Source organism: Hippocampus guttulatus, chromosome 4 (genome assembly GCF_054856545.1).
Source record: "Hippocampus guttulatus isolate MCC_2025c chromosome 4, RoL_Hgut_1.0, whole genome shotgun sequence".
NCBI classification, from domain to species: domain Eukaryota; kingdom Metazoa; phylum Chordata; class Actinopteri; order Syngnathiformes; family Syngnathidae; genus Hippocampus; species Hippocampus guttulatus.
Window position 1 is genome coordinate 4,869,745 of NC_141264.1, and position 22,268 is coordinate 4,892,012.

At 40.3% G+C, this 22,268-nt stretch overlaps 1 protein-coding gene across 3 annotated transcripts in view; it reads right to left on the reverse strand.

The window, feature by feature from the left end:
• Nucleotides 1-17,089, reverse strand: part of LOC147205713 (polypeptide N-acetylgalactosaminyltransferase 18-like) — a 151,222-nt gene extending 134,133 nt beyond the window's left edge. For 2 of the 3 annotated variants that reach the window (XM_086109310.1, XM_086109308.1), the window contains exon 1: nt 16,560-17,028. In XM_086109310.1, the coding sequence (XP_085965436.1) occupies nt 16,560-16,803 (244 nt within the window). In that variant the 5' untranslated portion in view covers nt 16,804-17,028. Of the gene's footprint in view, nt 1-16,559 lie in introns of all 3 variants that reach the window. The other variant, XM_086109309.1, reaches the window with a different exon arrangement.
• Between the last annotated feature and the right edge of the window lie 5,179 nt (nt 17,090-22,268).

Consider the following 22,268-nt stretch of genomic DNA (forward strand, 5'->3'; position numbering starts at 1 on the left):
TGTACAATACAGTAGAACCTTGTGAAATGTATAGTTTGACGGAAATTTCCTGGGAAAATATGTCTTGAAATATTTTGGACACTGCTAAGTTAGATTGCTAGCTGCTAAATAACTAGCCATATGATTACTTGTAGGACTATACTCTGTTTATATATGACGTTTCAGGCTTTACATTACATTGGTGATTGAGTTCAGCATCTACTAACACGTTCAAATGGTTTTGGTTTTCTCGTGACATTCATGATTATCTTTTCTCACACAAAATTAACATGATCTTCGATTATGAAAATTTCTCATTTTCGGCTCATTGCAAGAATTATCATCACATCTTCAAACAAAAAATAGGCAGAACTTACATAGATGTGCGTTTTTATCAATGTTTTAATAATATCCACGATTCACAGTAACCCACACTAAAGCCAATATAAAGTATGGCATTCTGCATTTGGTCAGTGTGGTGCCTTTACTGTGACACCACACAGCCAATCGTTTTTTTATTTTTTAGTTCACACTTTTGGGATAAACTTCAACAGAGACTGAGAGTCAGGCCATCTCATCCAACATCAGTGACCTTCTCAGAAATGAATTTCCAGACAAACAAAATATTGTGGAAAACTCTCCCCTGAAGAGTACAACTTTTGCAGCTGGAGAGCAGCAAGTGTATCATCTAATAGAGAGGATATATTTTTGGGACACAAAATAAATGCCTATTCACTTCTCTGGATAATGTGATTCTCATATTGCTATATGAAATTTATCTCGAGCTGTTATGTTTTTTGGGTGGTGGGTTTGTTGTTTTTTGGCACACATGGCTACTTTTTGCTCACAAAGGAGTGATATGTTGAAAAGACAAGTTGTGAATATTCAATAAAGGCTATACAAGCAGAGTTTGTTCAGTGGGTTCGCATTACTTACTCTGTTTTTTTGTTTTGTTCTTTTAAGATTCTCACTGTAATATTTTGCAAAAATGAACACTGCATGAAACCCCGATATGAAGGGTCACGAAGCCATAGGCCAGAAGCTGTTATTGCTCACTTGAGATTCGGCAGTTTGGAGAGCTACATGTGACAATTTAATCATGTTAGTTGAATGGAAAGTTCCTCTTTTTTAACAGATGGCAGCTTAGAAAATATTGAAAATATTAAAATAGAGGAACAACCCAAGAGTTTGGACATGTCAACAAAACAATCCTTTCTCCATTATTTCATTGTGTCGCCTGGTTAGTGAATATTTGGACTCATTTTCCATTGATTCTCTGAACCGTTTCTCCTCATTGGGTTCGTCTATGTGCCTTTCCCAGATGTCATTGGGCGAGAGGCAGTGTACACTGTGAACTGGTCATACACACAGTGCCATGATCAAGTTTTTGCCCTCTTCTCAAATTCCTTTTTTAATTTTTTTTTTTTTTGCATAGTTTACCCACTGAAATGTTTAGGGTCAAACAAATGTACTTTGTCATCATACAAAGATAACCCAAGCAAACATAAAATGCAGTGTTTAAATGGTAATTTTATTTATTAAGGAAAACAAAACTATTCAAGGCGGCCCGGTAGTCCAATAGTTAGCACGTCTGCCTCACAGTGAAGAGGTGCAGGGTTTGATTTCTGCTCCGGCCTTCCTGTGTGGAGTTTGCATTTTCTCCCCATGCCTGGGTGGGTTTTCTCCGGGTACTCCGGTTTCCTTCCCCATTCCAAAAAAATACATGGCAGGTTAATGGAACACTCTAAATTGTCCCTAGGTGTGAGGTGAGCCAGAATGGTTGTTTGTCTTTGTCTGCCCTGGCAACCAGTTCAGGATGTACAGCTGGGATAGGCTGAAGAACGGCCCGTGACCCTTGTGAGGATAAGCGGAGTAGAAAAAGGATGGATGGAAAACTATTCCAAAGTACCTGGCCCTTCAATCAAGAAATTGTCTGACAAAATAAAGCTGACCAAAAGTGCCACAACAATAAGCCATGATCCAAAAAATGTCAAGAACAGATGAGAAATTAAGTGATTGACATTTATTTTCCAAAGCTTCTCAACAAATGGAGAAAACATGGAACAGTCATGATGAGAAAAAAGACTATAGATGAGGGCAAATACTGACAGTTGTGTTCTCTCCAGATGACCATCTTCGGTTTGTTTCTGAAACCTGACTGGAGAAATACAGTGCGATCAGGCAGACTTGGAAAGTCTCTACGTCATGTCAAAATGCATCCTCGGGGATGCTGCTTTATCTTCAAATGAAGACGCAGATGCAGCCAGGCAAACACAATACAAGACTCAATGTGCGTCTCCAACAAACTTCCTTCAAAGGGCACACAGCTCCTTACACACTTCCTGCTTATGGGATGAGACAAGCGTATGCACGAATGGCTGATTTAATGACTTGCACTTTAATGTGTTTGGGATTTGGAAGATGTGTGTCTGCATGCATGACTTGTTTGCATTCCGATGGGCACATGCACTGTATCTCGGGTCAAAACCACAAACCACTGCATGGTGTCTCTGTGATGAGGTTCAAAAATAGGTGATGTGAGCCATTGTGTGCACGGCCCCTCTTTTTGCTAAACCATCTTATTCCAAGCACTTACAGGACTGTCAGAAAAAAAAGAGGTTTGCTTTGCATTTTCCACCAAATCACCTGAAGTACGTAAAATATTTTAAAATATGCACATTGGTGACGGCCAACTTAATTCAATCTGATTTACGGTATAGTCTCTTGTGTACTCATAATCAAACAATCCAAAGAAAATCACTGCAAAATAGGCTAGTCAGGAGCTTATCACTTTGGTGGGCTGATTTGTGTGTCGCAAACAGAGGTGGCAAATCTAGGTACAGAAAGTAAAAACCCTGCAACGGTTTAGCTTTAGCTTGCGTTTGTTGGTGCTCCTGAGAAGGTAACGTTATAGTGGCTCTCTCCAGACCTCCCCATGGCGGTCGCACACCATCTATGCAGCCGTAGCGGAGCGAACGCTTTAATTCTGTCCACCCAAAGATGCAGCGGTGTTACAGTGCTTGTGGGCCAGCCTGTGTGCATCAATTTCAGATAGAGACGAGCCCTGGGGGTCAGTTGTTGGAATTTCAAAGTTGGACTTGGAAAGATTCAGGTCACCGGACTTCCCGCAATGAAGTTGAACCTTCAGCCAAGTGTGGCCATTTAAAGCACTGGCTGCTCATTTCTTGCTCTTTTGATAAATCAGCCATGGAAAGGTGAATCGCTTTGTGATATTTTCAGTGGTTGATGTGGGCCTAAGTGAAGATATCCATATACATTTTGGGGCCAATTGATCCCCGTTATTGTGACAATATTAGAATGTATTTACAATTATTTTAAATGGGCAAATATTCTCAGGTCCCAACGCAAGATACGAAGGGAGGGCAGGGGGGCATAGCCATCATGCTCATTTCCAGAAGACGGTTTTAAAGTCATTGGTTTTATATTTATTTCTCCAAAACAAATTTATATCATTGAAAATGCAAGCTAATAACATCCATTCCTCAATTATCTGTTCCGCTTCTCATCACAAGGGTCGCAGGTGTGCTGGAGCCTAACCCAGCTGTCTTCGGGCAGTAGGCGGGGCACACCCTGAGCTGGTTGCCAGCCAAACGCAGGGCACACAGAGACGGACAACCATTCGCGCTCACACCCACGCCCAGGGACAATTTAAAGTGTTTCATTAACCTGCCATGCATCTTTTCGAATGTGGGAGGAAACCAGAGTACCCAGAAAAAAAACCCACGCAGGCAGGGGGAGAACATGCAAACTCCACACAGGAAGGCCGAAGCTGTTATTGAAACCTGCACCTCTGCACTGCGAGGTGGGCGTGCTAACCAGCCCACCACTGTGTTGCCTACTAATATCATTTTTGTGATACAAAAATAAAAAATTAAATACATTGAGCTCGCTAGTGAAAAATGGATAAATCCCTTGAACACCCTCCTTTTCCAATACAGTGAAACTCCTCTACAACGAAATCATGTTTGCAGCAAGAAATTTTTCACAACAGAGGTTTTTTTCACTGTAGCAAATATGATCTCAGATGTAAACACACACACAAGCGTATGTGTACACGCACACACAAATGTATGTGTTCTCTTTTTTATTCCAATAGCGCATAAGTATGAGCATACACTTATTTAACACTTCATATCGTCAGTACAGAATGAAAAAAGGGAAAGAAATTGCGAAATTTATGATCAGCATTCACTGTCACTTAACATCAATTTCTTGGATAATGTCTTTTATTTTGCTTCCTCCGTCTTTCATTTTGATCACTTTTACCCTCTTCCAGCTCTTCTTGTCTTAGCTGCTTGGCATCCAAAGGTCCGTTTTGTAGCCATTTTAGCAATGCAACGTTCTTGCTGCGTCTGAAACTAACAATAAAAAATACTTCCTGGACTACTGCGCATGTGTAAACCAGTGTGGTCGTTGCTGTTGCCGTTTCCGAACGAAGCAGTAGAGGTCGCTGTTGGATTAGACTTCGTTGTAGTGAATCTCGTCGCGAGGCAAGAGCAGAGAAAATTATTTCGTATCACGCAACAAGGTTTTTTTCGTTGTATGGGGGCAGGCGAGTGGGAACGGTGTTAATGTATGAACATTTTTTCACACAAGGGGGTATTTTCGCCCATGTAGGTATCGTAGTAGAGGAGTTTCACTGTATCTTGTTTTGTTTTTTTTCGGAGTGATTATTGTTATTTCATTCATTGGCATTTTAGGTGCACAAGTCCTAAACGTAATCGGGCGGGTCTTTATACATTAAGAATCACCTCCAGCTTTGTTCTATTCAATTCTTAAAGAGTTGACGATGGTGTGATGTCAGGCTGAGAACTCATACGAATATGATGGAAGTAGGATTCATGCTGGGCCATCCTAACCAAATCAGATTTTCAACCTTTGTCATGCACTTTTGAGGACACAGCATACCATGTTCAACAACAAGAGACATGCCTCATAATCCACCCCCCACCATGCACGCTGCTCCTCTTGAGCAGCATGTCAACCTGCATTAACTTGCACTGACTCATAAAGTGACTGCTAAAAATAAGATGATACGAGAAGACAAAGGGAAATGGAGGAATTGTTTACAGGAAGGAGAAGACAAACCTCCGTAACCTAATACCCTCTTCTAATTGTCTGTCACATCTATGCAGAGCTCAAACAGGGACTTGAGCCCTGCAGCAGTAGCCAGTACATGTACACGCAAATAACAAAAGAAAGCTATTCTAAGTAAATACTTTAATCTGACCGTGTTCCACTTGATAGACGAACACACCTAGACTATTTGGAAACCAAATTCCTCTGGCAGGAATGGGCTTCCACCAAATGAGCATTGGAGTCGGCTTTGTTTCTGTAAAATGGCCACCATTATTGTTGCATTCATTCCCAAGCGGAAAAAATAAAGTCAGGGCAGAGGGGACATTTGACCAAAAAAAGAATTTAAGGGGAAATGATCTTCATTTTCAAGTACAGTGGAACCTCAAGTTAAGAATTTAAATTGTTTCATGATGCCATTCGTAACCTGAAATATTCCAAAATCAGGGAATGTTTCACATTGAAATGAAAGGAAATACAGCGAATCAGTTGCACCACCAAAACTAAGAATATTTTCCATGATTTGTGTACAGTTAAAAATGAACACGGTGCATCATAGAAATAAGTGAGGGGGAAAAAACGCTTTTACAAAGAAATGAAACACAATATCTTTCACTCAGGAGGGGAAATAACAGGAGGACTACAGCTTCTTTGTTGAGGAAGTGTAGGAAAATTCTCATTCAGGCATTTTGTTTTTTGTGTCTGTCCTTGGCTGATTTTGGCAAACCAATCCAGGGAAATATGCCTTTTTCTGTTTTAAAAAAAAGTGGGTTGCCACGTTGTTAATTAAGAGATGACGTCCTCTGTTGTCCAATTCTTATCATTACCTCACTCATATTATCACGAGTGAGTGCTTTCTCGTTTGTCAGTCTCATAAAAACCAAAACAACATCAGTAACAACAATCATACCGGTAGCCTACATTGCCTTGTATAGTACACAGAGCCTGGTTACACAACATGAGAAGCACAGCACACATCTTTCCACTGATCTTTGACGAGCACTTTGTTTGGCACTTTCCCTTTTCAAAGGAGCCATTCTGACTCTACAATGCTTTGTTTGTTTGGTTGTGTGTTTTAGCAGTTCCGCTCGACGTCATGGTACATACATTCTTGTTCATTCATCTGCTTCTCATGCTTCTTTCATCTGTGATTGGGTGAGTGTCTCACAGGTAGCTGGTACTTCCGCCGAGCGACTGCTATTTCGACGTGATTACGGCAACATTAACCATTTACTGTCTTCATTGTAGAGATGGTACAACTCGCTTGAGGCCGCGTGGAGGGCTACAACTACTTTTCAGTTTACAGTAATGCATGACGCACTGAGCCAATGATACGAGAAGAAGTGAAGAAGCCCAACATGGATCCATTTGCTCCTTCTTGAAAGGACCATTAGTATAATGAAAATAGCACGGAAGTAGAGGTAATTTTTCAACAAAAACATTTTGTGTGGACATCATTTTTTCCCAACTTTCTACACACTGTCCCTCGAAGCTTGCTTTTGTTTCCGCCACACATTTCAATGATTGCTTGCACTTGTGGCACCGTGCATTGTCACCATCAAACTTTGAGAAACGTAACCACACATTTAACCGTTTTAATCTCTCGGGCATGATTGTCGCAACGACCCCGATGATGCGGTCAGCGCTGGAGTGCTACATGAGAGAGATTCGAGCATGAGCTACTGATTTCTATAAAAATTGAAATTGCTTGCCATTGCGTTACTGTATTGCCAAAAGGAGCCTCCTGTAGTTGGGGAAAAAAATCAAATAAATGTCCTCCCTCCTTCCTTGGTCCGGCATGACCAATCACATCAAGACTAACCAAGCTTTTACTTTGCACCTTAGTGTGAGTGACGGTCGGGCTGAGTGTAAATCGACGGAATATGTATGAAGAGCGAAAAGCTTGAATGCTAAACGTAGCAACAGAGGTAAGCCAATGTGACGGATGGCAACATGAGCTGCGCGAATGTACATGAATGAAACGTCACTACTCTAAGCCTTCAAAGTGCCTCCAGTAGTAGTTTCAAAGCCTGAGAAGGTAGGGCGCGGACGGCACAGGAGCTGCCACCCTTACAAACACAGACATCCAAATAGCAGTATAAAAATTATCGTGTTATATGTCATGAGTGATGTTCTTAAATAATACTATGAATCATACACATGGGTACAGAAAGGCCCTGTGCAGCGTAGTGCGTGGCTGGCTCACGTCTCTTGTGCTGATGTACATCCCAAAAAAGTGATGTGCTGAATTTACTCCATTTTATTTAATCGGGGTGATTGCACACAATAAAATAGTCTGGATTTCTATAATTATTTTTGATAGATTTATAGTCCACTTAAAAACATTATCAGGATCCAGATACGGTAATTTTATTTAGTGCAACCACTTGCCGAAAAGAAAATGGAGTAAATTTGACGCACCATTCTTTTCAGTGCGGGAGTGAGGTGAGATGAGTCACATCACTTCAGATTGTAAAATGTTTATTCAAGGAATATAATTTTATTGTTAGTTAGAAACAAGATTGCAGGGGTAAAAAGTGCTAAATACCATTCATATTGTCTAAATAAATGGAAAATGAATTTGAGTCATTTCTGTAGGACCGTTAACAGAACCATTAAGGGTGGAGCTTATCGATGTTCAGGTCTTGAATAATTCAGCCTCTGAGCCAGTTTAGTGCCAAGGCTCGGTACCCATTCCTAAAAGCTATGCATTAGTGTGTGCAATTTGTAGCTGGTCCATAATGGGATGATTTCAACAAGGCTTTTTGCAGTGATGGCTGCTAACTTTCAAAATTAAGGCCTTCACTAAGCACCAGAATATTGTAGGTGTTGTGTCTTTGCTTGTGTGAAGCACAATAAGTTACCTTGTTTATGAAATGCGCGATATAAATTAAACTGCCTTGCCTTACAGTCGTCGGCTCCTGGCTTCATGTGAAGAACGCCACACGAGTCATTTGGAACCAATCAAAGGACGGAAAAGTGCTAATGTCCACAACGCATGCAAGAAGGACCAACATATTGAATCTGAAAGCTGTTTGGTTCCGATTCTTAAAAAATAAACAAATAAATAAAGAATGTATCGAGTTTCAATTGTACGGGGCCAACAATCCTGCATCTTAAGGGTTTGAAAAGTTTACACTGATATAGTAACACACAGAAGCTGAAATCTCATCGGACAAAAAATATAGAGAGAATTATAACCCACAAATTTCCCAGTGGCCCTTGTACATTCCATCCTGTAGACTTGGGCCCCCTGTCTCCTTATCTTAAGTCAACAGTCTCAAACTTGGGCCTTAAACTGGACAGTGATTTCAAACTCGATCGGCAAATTGGTGCCGTTGTTAAATCCAGCTTCTTTCACCTTAGACAGCTGGCCAAAATAAAACCTCTCCTCTCACATGAACACTTTGAGACAGTAATTCATGCCTTTGTCACATCCCGGCTCGATTACTGCAATGCCCTTTACTTTGGAGTCCGCCAGTCCTCCATTAAGCGCCTTCAGCTGGTCCAGAATGCCGCCGCTCGCCTCTTGACTGGTACTCGTAAGAGGGAGCACATAACTCCTACTCTGGCATCCCTTCACTGGATCCCCATTCATTTTAGAGTTATTTTCAAGATCCTCTTATTTGTTTTCAAATCTCTGAATAATCTCGCGCCACCTTACCTCTCTGAGCTCATCCGCCCCTACACACCTGCCCGGCGCCTCAGGTCTGTGGACCAGACATTATTAAAAGTACCAAGAACGAAACTAAGGCTCAGAGGGGATCGAGCCTTTTCTGTTGCTGGTCCCTCTCTCTGGAATGACCTCCCACTGAACATTCGGCAAGCCTCCTCGCTGCCCATCTTCAAAACCCTCCTCAAAACTCACTTGTATTCTTTGGCATTCCACTCAGCATGACTTAGATTTGTTCTTGGTTTTACTGTTTGGTGCTTTCTACTGCCTTTGTTACCGATTTGTCTTACTGTTTATTGTGCATGTTAAATTGCTCCATGTACAGCACTTTGTATGCAGCGATGGCTGTTTGAAAGTGCTCTATAAATACACTTGACTTGACTTGACTTGACTTGACAAATGACTGTAAGCTACGCAGTCAGTTCACACTATTAAATGAAGACAAAAGACTGTTGGAAGGAAAGAGATACAATAGTTTACGGATGTATAGAAAGTTTTAAACGCAGATCAGTGCTTTTTGATGATGTATCAGCGAGCAGAGAAGGCTTTGAAGGTCCTGAGCGCAGGCTTTTGGTAATACAGTACTGTAACATGCAGGAACCACACAAGAGGATAAAGTGCCAGAAATGATGTTGAGGAAACATTACACCACTTGCTGTAAACTGTGATACTGACCAGCCTTACATCAGCCAAACAAAAGAAAATGTGTGATTGCATGTGTGCGGGCTCCTAATATGATTTTTTTCTGCATAAGGTATAGTGAATTGGTGGTTTCAAATGAGGACATTTCTTTTTTTCTTAGCATATATTTTCCGCGATTTGAGGAGAACGTGTCGTCCCGCAAAAAGCCAAAGTATTACGTATTGACGCCCCTTAATATACATTTGTTGGGGGAATTATGATGCATGATAAATGTTGTCATTATTCGGCCAATTAATCAGTCATCTAATTTTGTTTGCCTAAATTAAATTGCAATGTGTCATCTGAAAAAATTTGTTATTGTGATAGAACCCGGTGCTCACATTTGATGGTTGATTAAGGTTACATTTTGAAACCGCAACCGCGTATGTTAGCAAACCAGAACTGTTCTGCAAAGCTGTTGTGGTCTTTTTATTATTCATAATTAATTGTAATTTATACTATTAAGATGCACAATGATGCCAAAATATTGATCCACATCGATTCTGAGCAGGCACGGCGGTCAGCATACGCTGGTCACGTACTACGAATAGGGACCCACAGCTTGGGGGGGCACCAAAGGAAAAAAAAAAATCAAGCTCGTAAAAAATCGTCATCAATAGAAATTATGATAATAACAGTATATAATATTTACAATAAAGGTTAGTAAAGTTTGTTCATAAATATATGTAATAAATAAAGTACCGGTAGGCTTATTTATGCGAAGAAAGATTACCGGTAATCTCCTGTGTGGACCTCTTGTTGATCTACCTTTGGTGCCCCCCAGTCCCATCTCTTTCATTCTCTCTTAGTTTGTTCCATTATGCTTCAATCGCAAATTTGGCCAAAGTTTATTTTTGAAACTAATTTGGAGAAAAAAAAAAACCCTCAATCTTAAAGCTGTGTAGATTTCTGCCTTTCATATTCACTGTGTCCAGAATATTTAGATAGTGCCCTATCAGTTCTTGTCCAAGGTAGAATATTGAAATTTGAATGTACCTAAATACTGACCTACATAATCACATCATTAATTTACATTTTATGATTATTTATTTATTTGTGTATTTGGTGTCATTCTGAGTGTTTTATTTAGACTTAATTATTCTCTTATTTTTGTGAAAATGTTTTGAAACATTAATATTGTCAAGGTATTTTGTAAAATAAAGTAAAACTGACAAATACACATTGTTCATTTCTGTCAGGGGTGGTGCAGGAGGTATAGGGGGGCATCACAAAGCACTTATGCTTAGGGCACCAAAATGGCTGGCACCGGCCCTGATTCTGAGGCTATAATATAGGTCAAATATGATTAATACCTTCAAATTTTTACATTACAATTGTTTCCATCTTGTATTAACTGTTTTGTTAAGCGCTTTGTTACAGCTGCTGCTGTTGTGAAAGTGCAATATAAATCAGGATGTATTGTATTGTATTGTAATAGAAGTAAATATAGATTATGAAAAGAAGCTATTCTTTCTTGCAGGATAAATATCTCCATGAATGTTATATGGCTTTGTCCTGAGTCTGACAGAAGAGCTCTTATCAAAAGCCACATCAGTGTGATCAGTGACGTGAAGGTCAAGTGTGAACAAATACCACCTACAACATTCATTCATTCATTTTCTGATCCGCTTTATCCTCACAAGGGTCGCGGGGGGTGCTGGAGCCTATCCCAGCTGTCTTCGGGCAGTAGGCAGGGGGACACCCTGAACTGGTGGCCAGCCAAATGCAGGGCACACAGAGACGAACAACCATCCTCGCTCACACTCACACCTAGGGACAATTTTGAGTGTTCAATCAGCCTGCCATGCATGTTTTTGGAATGTGGGAGGAAAACGGAGTACCCGGAGAAAACCCACGCAGGGCCAGGGAGAACATGCAAACTCCACACAGGGAGGCCGGAGCTGGGATTGAACCCGGTACCTCTGCACTGTGAGGTCGACGCTAACCACCGGGCCGCCCCACCTAGAACATACTGTCTATAAAAATTACTGCAAGTTTAAGGCCCACTTCTTTACTTGGGGTGACTGACTGATGCACAATGCAGAGAAGGAGGATTAAACCATGAAAAAAAAACAAAGGGCGGGATGACAAAAGAACTGCTGAAATTATATTTATCAATGACAAAAAATATTAGCACAGGCACCTTTTTGGAAGGACCTTCAAATATTGTCAAAAGATTTGGCACATCCAGCTTTAATCATTGTAGAGTTGTTTGTGAAACACATTTGACAATTTAGGTTGGACAAAAAAAAAACCAAAAGCCCCAAAATAGGTCAGTGATGCTTTTACAAATAGCACATTAAAATCCACAATCCACATTTAGAATCTTCCCTTCATTGCTAATGTCTGCAAAACATCCATACAGTATCACCCCACATAGATGCGGAAACACATTTCCCCTTTTACCAAAAATATTCTTGTTGATTGCAAAAAAATTCAGAAACCTGCTGGCTATGTTCATTGCTATTCATAGTTGACAATTCTTGCAATTTGTGTGTTGTCAAAACATGTACATGGTATCCCTAAAGTTACAATTTAACATATCAATAGGGAGCGCCATTAGTTGATTCTAATAGAGCTATACATCCACGACCAATCGCTTCAGTAGGTGACATGAAATGATTAAATATGCTATTCATTGACTTGCTCTTGACGATCAATAACAAAGATAACAAACTGCAGCTCACACGTACGCTAGCGGCTGCCAATTTGTAAAGAGACTTTGTGGGCACCTTGTATATGCTGTTCATAACAATCATAACCTGTTCTCATCTCACATACACACACACAAAAAAAAAAACATGCAAACACAACAATCTCGCAAATAAACTGCATCTGACAGCAGCCTCAGCAGTAAAGCTGATTAATAATTATGCAAGTTAGTGCAATTAATTTGGAGCCTCTCAGCCATGCGCTCTAAAAATGCAGTCATCGGGGGCTAGTGCTGTACTTATTTCGAAAAAATGAATTAAAAGATGAGAATGCAACCCTAGAAAAGGTCTCAATTAATAAAAACAGTGTACAGTGTATTTCCCATGTTATTCAAATAGTTATTTTAGTCATACGGTGTATCAATACGACACAGCTTTCTGTTGTAAATATTGCAAACCAAGATTACAATCCTGTGTGTTATTCACCATGTTGACTGCAGTGACTTTACTTCATTCAAATATTCAAAACACTCTCCACTGATCTGTTTCCAATGTCTTTTGTTTTTTTCACCAGTTTTGTGCAACACAGATAAGCTTGTTTTGACTCCCAATATTATATCTGAATAGATTATCTCTGTGGACACTCCCCTGCACAATCTAATGAGATTCAATACAGCACTTCTAAATTTCAGACCTTGAAAATGTAGCAGTGTTTTGTATTGATGAATCTGCATAAATTTAACAACACAGAGGAATCTCAATTCTTAAAGACCAATGTCCTAAAATGGTGTTAACCTAAGAAGCCATTTTTTGGGGGTATTTACGGAAAACAGAGTAGTCAGCAAAGGAGAACACGCAAACTCCACACAGATGTTTCACCAGAGATGTGAACTCAGAGTCTGACTTTGAGGCAAACTTCAATTCTGAATCCACCCAGCTGCCCATTTGCAACTTCATTCATTCATTCATTCTCTAAACTGTGTTCGTCAACGCAACATTGAATTCGCTATTTATTTTTAGCTCGCATGGCAATCTCTTGAGGTTACTGAGCTGTCAGGTACAGTGGCCTTTAAGGGTCAAAAACAATTTGTGGAAGGGCTGTCTTGCAAAAGCTGGAACTTGTCTTGGCAATAAAATCACAGTTCATGCTGTCACACTAACACAAGAGTAAGTAGTAAATGTATATTGGTTGTTTGCATAATCTCTTGCAAATGGCTGGCGACTCGTCCAACGTGTACCCTTTAGCCTAAATCAGCTAGGATAGGCTCCAGCTCATCTGTTACCCTATGAAGAATGAACAAGGATGAATCATTAAACATCTACAATAAAGGTTCTCCCTAGAATAGCTTTTTTTTTTGTTTATTTATAGTTTTAATCAAACCATCCATTTGTTGTACAACTTGTTGAAATTCTCACTGAAGCTGTGGGCAAGCTGGCACCTATCCCTGCTGATTTTGAGCCAGAGGCGGAGAACCCCATGGACTGGTTGCCAGTCAATCAATCACAGGGCACTGAATACAGACAAACAACCATTTCCACCTACGTTCACAGGTTTAAGCTGTTAGGGTTACAAATTCATTCCACCTACTTGTACTGTTTGGATCCATATTGCTACTGAGAAGTTGAACCATTGCATTTCAAAAATGAAATAGCAATCTACATTACTGCAAACAACATCCGTTTACTATCTTTACTGGACTTTACAGATCTGGTAAAAGAATTAAATGACACAGTACCTAATGTTGTGTGTGGTGGGCAATGATGTTGGTAACGCATCCTAAGAAGTCAGTAATGCATGACTCCAAAATGTGCCCATTTTACAGTCACGACTAATCAAACATTTTTCCAGTCAAAAAACACTACAGTCTTCAAATACCACAAAATTTTACTTTGCAGAATAAATGTATTTTAACTCGACGGTTTCAAAGGGTAGTTGCAATAAACTACCTCTTGGTTGCAGCAGTAAAAACCAATTGACAAGACTTAAATAAACAGCACATACTTCTCAGCCACAGTGATCTTTCGCACATGTACTGTATTATGCATGCAACAACAGTAATATTTGCCGAATAATAAAATACAGGAGGACACATGATTAATATCATAGTCCTCACTGAAGGCACTCAAGAAATGACATCTCTCTCTCTCTCTCTCTCTCTCTCTCTCTCGCTCTCTTTCATTCTTTGCTGGCTACTAGTGCACCTAAACACACTGTGAAGTTGCTCCAAAGTCAGTATTCATCATATCCGTGGCGGCGAATAAGCAGCATTTCTGACAAGCGTCATATTCACGAAAGGAAGATGAGAAAAGACGGAGAAGCCATGCTAAATGTTAAGCTAGCCCAGTGTTTCTCAAATAGTGGGGCGCGCCCCCCTGGGGGGGGGGCGAGGCTCCGTCAGGGGGGGGGCGCGTTTGACCTCGGGGAACATGCTTTTTTATTTTTTTACTGTCCTAAAATAACTTGCAGTTGCACCTCCACTACGTTAGGGGGCAGTGGCACTCTCATTGGCAGAATTTGCGCAGGGAGCATTCTCGGGGAGGAAATATGACGAGGCGTATGTAGCACTTGGCTTCACTGTGACTGCGGTGGCAGACGAGGGAAGATAGATGTGCTTACTTTGTCTAAAAATTTTGGTAGTGGACAGCATGAAGCCAAATAAATTAAGGCGTCACTTAAAGACATTATACCCCAATCACGCTTATAAGATGCTTGAGTTTTTTTCAGCGAAAACGTGCCGAATATTGCCAACAATCATGCCGCTTTGTGACTGCTACTTCAGGAAAATAATAATACAGGTCCCGGCTACACATTGAGCAGGAGCCGAGAGTTGCTGTGTCCTGCTTCAAACCTTGCTTCGAAAAGCTGTGCATTGCAAAACGTGGTCATTGTAGCCATTAATCCAGACATCATCTTTGATTAAAAAAAAAAAAAGCACAAATCATTTTATACATTTTTGTTTTGCTGGTTAAAGTTTGTTTTAAATATTGTGCTCCTGAGATCATGTTGGTGATTAGTTTGGATGCATTAATAGTTATTTAGTTTATGTCATTTTATTTTTCAGTATCGTATGGTTTGACATGGTCAGTCAAAAAATATTTATTGTTAAATTAAGGATTCAATGTTATTTTTGAATTTCAGATGCACTTCATTTATAGCCTCGCGGGGGTGGCGCGAGATGTTTTCCTCTTCCTTGGGGGGGGGGGGGGGGGGGGGCATGACAGAAAATAATTGAGAACCACTAAGCTAGCCTAAGATTGGCATGGCAAGCGTTTTTAACACTGTCCTTTGGTCATCGATCACACTTTTCACAGACGTCTGGCAGGAACCACAATAAAGTGTAGAACAATCACCTTTGAACAGCAAGACAGCAGGCAAATGAATAAGTGTCTGAATTCTGAAGAGAAAATCAAACTCGCTAAACTGAACCAGAAACGGAAATGAATTAACTTCTGTTATGGCGTACATCAGCCGGGAGTAATGATCGATATATAAGTACTGTATATTAATTTAGCATGAAATATTTCTAATTTAGCAGGAATTTTATTTGTTTATTCTTACAATAAAGTCCTGCGTTTTGCACTACAACTGGTCTTAAAATGATATTGCAGCAAAGCTTTAATGTTTTAAATCCATTTAGCTTTGCTTCTTGACAAAAAAATAAGGTCTGCTGCCACAATGTGAATTTAAGAAATACAAACTGTTTATTTTACAGAGAACAAATTAAACAAATTGTTTATTCACGTCACGTATGTGTTGCATCACATTTCCATCGTGTTGATGACACGATATCACATAAATACCAATGGAGGAAGGAGATTTGAGTTTTCAAGCGGGAAATAAAATCGTTCTTTTGAGTTTGCGTCAGCTAACAACAAAAATATTCAGGTTTGTTGCACACTGTGCTGTTGACAGAGAGGTCTCTATCTTTAATAACTTTAATAACCGATGTCAAAAATAAAAAACATGGGTCTCAGTGTCGTATGCATTCAATAGAAAGCCCCATCAGATTGTTTGATTTAAGGAGGTACCCAAATGTAATTGTTATATTTAAATTCAAAATGTTGAGTTTTGCAATTATAACATCAACATTTAAATATGTCAAGTAAAAAAAGAATATATTTATTTCGAGTGAAGTCTGGAAATACTTTTTAGTAGTCCATTTATGTTCAGCAAGTAAACATATTTTTTAATTAAAGTAATTATGGTCAGTAAAAAAAAGGTTGTCTGAATAAAATAAAAAAAATTCTTACCTGTGACAGTTTTTTTTTTAACTCTTTTGGACGATTGAAGTGTGACTAATGTTTTACAAAAACGCCATGGCCACTCTACGCAGGGGGGTTTAAAGTTCGTGATGTTCTAAGTATACATCATGTATCATTAAGCCTAAGTGTGTGAGGCTGCTGTGGGGCCCAATCTCATTCTGCTCGTTAATGAACTCAGACTGTCAGGACAACATCCCCGGGCCGCGCGTGCTGACCTTTGATGTGCTCGTTGACGACGCTCTCCAGCTTGTCCAGCCTCTCCATGATCCTCAGGGTCTCTCCTTTGCCGTCCTCCTCCAACTTTCTCTCCGCCTTGCCGCCCGTCTCCGCAACTTTAGGACCGCTCTTCGCCACGAAGTTGGTGATCCAGCCGACGTAGAGAAGACACACGATGTTGGTCATGCCGCTCAGTATCACGCATGTCGACACCAAAGTTTTAGTCCTCCTGGTGCACAGCATCGCGACATCCCTCCCACGGCGGGCTCTGTATCTTAAATCCTTTTCCTCCTGTGTCCGAGGCGCGCAGGCGGAAGACGAACACACGAAGAGTCACAAGTCCTCCTCTGCCTTTGCGAGTCCCGTGCCAGACATGTTTCAATTTTGCTTTGCCCAACCTACCTTAATTTCACAGTCGAATTAACAGGAATTCCTCTGATACAGTAGCACTAACCAGAGAGTGCTCATCGCTGGCCAAATAGCCCGCAACTCAAGCTGTGCGAGCCGTTGCAAAGCCGTCTGACGATCCCTCGCTCATCCTCCGGTCCAATCGAAGAGGAGGAGGCGGGCACAGCTGGAGCACAAGGTAAAGGGTGGGGGGGGGGGGGGGGGGGGGGCAGGAGGAGGATACTCAAGTGCATCCACGCAAACATTCGAAAGGCTCAATTCAGGTTCTTATGGAAACGCTACTCACCATTTTATGCAACGATGGCTAGAGTGAGCAGGGATACAAATCCATCCTGCTGGGTTTTTGGAATATTCAAGTCAAGGGTGTCAATTGTGTAACGCATCTTTTGGAGGAATTGAGCTGTAGAAGTATACTTTTCTGAACGTTTAACATGTCATCGCTCTGTTAGAATGCTTTAAAAAATGTTGGGGTTTTCCCCCTAAAGGGTTAGTACACTGAATAGCAGTGGCGGACCAGCAAGGCCTTCTCTGCTGGCCTAAACATTCATACAATAACATAAATTTAATTCATGTTATTTTATTTTCATAAATATGTCAACAAAATTATTCTCTGTATTCCTTACGTCATATTATTTCCACTTAGCAGTCCCTCCCACCCTCTCCAGCCCGCCCTGACAGCACTAGGTAGCTCCTTCAGCCAGAGACTGTTACACCCGCGCTGCAAGAAGGAGAGATACCGACGCTCGTTCCTACCGACTGCTGTCAGGCTGCTGAATGAAAATAACAACAATAATAATAATAATAATTACATGATGTGAAAAACAATTGTAAATAGCACTGCGATTTATCCCTTTTGTATTTATACTGCACTTAATTGAACGGTGTTTGTTTGTTTTTTCTTCTTTCTACCCACATTCTTGCTGCTGGAGGCTGTAAATTTCCCCAGTGTGGGACAAATAAAGGATATCTTTCTTACTTACTTACTTAGTCGAGTGGCTTTCAATGTTATTTTAAATAAAGTGTCTTTCAATGTTATTTAAAATAACATTGAAAGCCACTTTACTCAATAAATAACTTATTTGTTATGGTAGAGTTTTTAACCAATCATATTTCAGCTAGCTTGTGTTGCCAGGTAAATTAAACTTGCTCGGGGCCTTCAGATGAAACAGAGCAGGCCCCTGTGCGCTGTAAATGAACGGGCACAGTCAGCTTGCAATAGCCAATCAAATCACGAGTCTGCGCACCGGGGCCAGCTAGAGGGCCTTACGTCGAGACTGGACGTGCGCATTCGGTGATTGGATTAGCGCCTGCTAGAGGGAGCTGTTGCTGCATTTTAACCCAAAATGGCCGAAGAAGAAGACGTTGATCTGGTTGCAGAACTACTTCCCACACAATTTTCAAGACGGACCTTCCACGAAAAGTTGGCTAATGTGCGAAGAGGTCGCCCAACTCCTGCGCTAGCTAGCCTATCCCAGTAAACGCACTTACAAACTACGGTGCGTTTAAAAACGTTTGGGGACACTCGCGTAGATGTGCAGCTCAGTGAACAGGCACTACATTGGTGAGTAAATGAATTTTATTTTACATTTCTTCTTGTCCTTTTTTTTCGTGAGTATTAAATTAATGGTAATGAAATAAAATGACAAAGATACAAAAATGTATCAAATAAATCTGCTCACCTGCAATTTATAATGGCGCATTGCAGTCACCTTCGTGCACTAAAGTTTGTTCAAGATCAGCTGATCGACATTTTCAGTTATTTGCTGTTGTATCGCCGATTCTCAAAATGCAAATGATCTGTTAATTTTATTTTCAAAGAATAGTTTGTTTTGTTATTGTTTGGTTGGTGTCTCATATGAAACTGCGACATTGCGCAATCCATTGTACAGACTTGTTTAAGATCACACAGCGTAATTTGGGTGGCATTTTATTGAGTATTTTAAATCATCTTTTTATTTTTGACAATATCTGTAAATTTAGTTTCCTGCTCTTAATTGTGAATGCATACTTGATGGTTTGAAATGCTCCTGAAATTAAGTGCTGCTTGGCGAGCCTATATTGTGTTCATGTATGTGACGTCACTGAAGGCCTCAGGTTGAAATGCACGGCCCGCCACTGCTGAATAGTCACTAATAGCCAACTGCTAACGTGACAAGATTGGTGGTAATTACGATGCAAACACCTTTTCAAGAATAGAGTTTAAGTTTGGTCGGTTGTTTAAAATACTAATGTCACCTCCTGTTTGGACAAGGATAATAAGGTACGGTTTAAAGTCCAAAGGGAGTTCTTTGAAGTCAACGTAAGATTAAAAATGTGAAACTGTGGCCCAGCTGTAATTTTAACAGCCAACTCCAGGAAGAGTGGCTCCAATTTATTGGAGTAAACTTTTTTTTTTTCTGGGAATAAATGCCATGTAAAGGGGGAGGAAATTTTCTTCTAAATTTGACAACCCACAGAAAAGAGTGCCATTTAACAACTCTGCCAATCAATTTTGAATGACAAAAAACTGCAACAACGAAGTGCTGTAAAGCGCCTACGCCAGCGTAAACTGCTTGTCCACTGAACTTAATTTAAAAAACAAAAAAAACAAACAAAAACAGCTGTTCTGGTTTGCCTTTCTGTGTCTCGTCATGCAATCAAGCTTCTTTGTATTTAAGGACTCTGACTACTGCTTCTCTTTCTTGGATTGTTGATCTTTGTCACTGTTCTTGCCCATGTGACATTTTTTAGACCTCATGACCTATCTCGACCCTTAGAATTGATTGATTTTGGTTTTGTAAGTATTTTCATAGTCAAGCAATTCTTGACTAATTTTATGTTCAGGTGTTTTCACTCATGTCATTTCGTTTTGTGGACTTACGGTTTTCAATTTTTCCTTGCCGGTTGTGCTTTTGGTTCTCATTTGATTTACCTTTGCTTTTTGTCACCAGCGATTTCTGTTACTACTTTGTCGGTCATTCGCTTATCGATAAATAAATATCTTTTTGTTATCATCATTTATCTGAGTCTGCATTTTTGAGATTCACTTAGCACCTGGTCTTTGTTCGGACCTCGTCACATACCATAGGGTTGGGCATCATCAAACAATTCTCAATTTCGATTCTTTTCAGCGTGTCCTAACTATGGCCGTTCATTTTTAGCGGCTGGCAGCACAGACAAAAATAATACTTGACACAGGCCGTGCCATTACTGTCATGATTCGGTTTGTGACCAACAGGTGGCACTGTAGGGCTACCCGTGCAGCTGCACACCTGTTGGTCATTATGTGGTTGGTTGTACAAAAGGACTCCCGCCCGACCACTCATTGTCGGGTCATTGTTGTTTGTTTGCTTGTCCTATCATGTTTGTTTCTGTCATGGTTCTGTTCTAGTTTTTTGAGCTTCAGCTATGGTTTTGTTTGATACTTTGGATTTGTTTTGTTGTTAGGACGTTTTTTGTTTAGGATTTAGTTTTCTGTGTTTTATCAATACACTTATTCAAGTACACTACACCCTGCTCCTCCCTCCTGCCTGCTTTTTGGGGTCCACCACCACCTCACATCGTGACACTGACCTTCTCCAGTGAGTGGCAAGGCAGGAGAAGAAAAGTTTAGTCTCATCTCTTACTTCCTTTCCTGTTTCCGACCGATCAGTCTTCATTCTTTGAAACTTAGCTTGTAGCCGACGTGTGCACGTTTTGAGCATGACGTCTCTGATCCACTGGTTAAAAGACACTTTGATTCTCTCCTCTTTCATCTCAAACTGCTTCAAACAACAAAGCGTGTGACGGAAAAGTGGTTAGGACTGCACGACTGCCCGTGTTTTATGTTATGTGTTGTGTTTATTATTTTACTTTATGTTAACTGTTTTGTTAAGTGCTTTGTTACAGCTGCCGCTGTTGTGAAAGCGCTATATAAATCAGCATGTATTGTATTGTATGTATTCAATAGGGTCACTGGTCACGTCAAAATCTTGAAAAATCATTGTTTTGCTTTATTACAAAGCTACCCCCGCCCCCAATTATATGTTTTATTATATGTTAGCTGATTATTTGCATTTGAGCTGACCCATCGTTTAGGTGTTGGAAGTATCAGTGTTGGTAATTATTGTGGCGAGAATGGGGGCATCACTCGTTAGAGTCTAGACCAAAGGTGCCCAACCTATTTTGATAAAAGATCTACTTTTGAAGGCGCCAACCTTCCGCGATCGATCCGTTACCACGCGTGCAAGCATATACACGTGGACATGCACATGCTCACATACGTATGCACAGCCATAACAGACCCTAAAACAAACGAAACAGAAAAATAAACTAGATTCAAGACAAGACTGAGTTTGTAAAAAGGAAATCTCTGCCTGCCTTAATGGGTGACCTGACAAAACGAGGTCGGGATGCACTTTTGTAGCGTGGTGAGTGTAGAAACACCACCATTGCAACGCACGTGTACCATTTTAAAATGTTCCTCCTGATGTTCCAGATTCCTTTTCTTTCAACAAAAAGTACATCAATTTCAAAGGGTCTGATCCTTAGCTGTCAGTATTCAGCCTGACCCGAGCAAGAAGCAACAGGCACTGGGTGCGGCATGGCTCAGGTGATAAAGTGGCTGCCTCCCAAAGTCAAGGTTGTGGGTTTTTCTTCTTTAAACTTTGAGTGACTTTTTTTTTAAGTAATACTACGCAGGTAAAATTTACACAAAAACTTTCCTTGTAGAATTTACTTCACCGAAAAAAATTACATTTAGACAAATAAACAACTAACCAATCATAATCATATTCATACGTATGGGCCTTTGAAGTATTCAATTAACCTACAAAGTGCATTTTTGGAACGTGGGAATTTGGAAGTTGGAAATTGGTGAGCAGGAGGTGCCCTGGAGCAAGATCTCAAACCCCTATATTGACCAGAAGAATGTCACTCGTGAAGAGCTGCCCCCTCATTGGCTCGTACGTGTGTGTTTGTGTGGTGTAATATACAGTGTAAAATATCAAAATACACCAGAGACAAATAAAGGAAATTTCCTTTGGGGATGGCATTACGATAAAAATATAAAAAGATATATGCTTTTATAACAGCACCTTGAAATGTTTTATTTGTGTGCAAGCGCAATCTTAAAATTGTTTGTATCGTTGCAAGAACAAGTATGTGAACCCTTTGGAATTACATGGATTTCTGCATTAACGGGTAAAGGTGCATCAATAATAAAGGTGGAGCTTATTGATACTCCAGTTTTTTCTTTTTTAATTCAGCCCCGGGCAAGTTTAGTACAGGGGCTCAGTACCCATCTCTTGAGATATGCATGTTTGCCTTCTTGAAGGCAATTG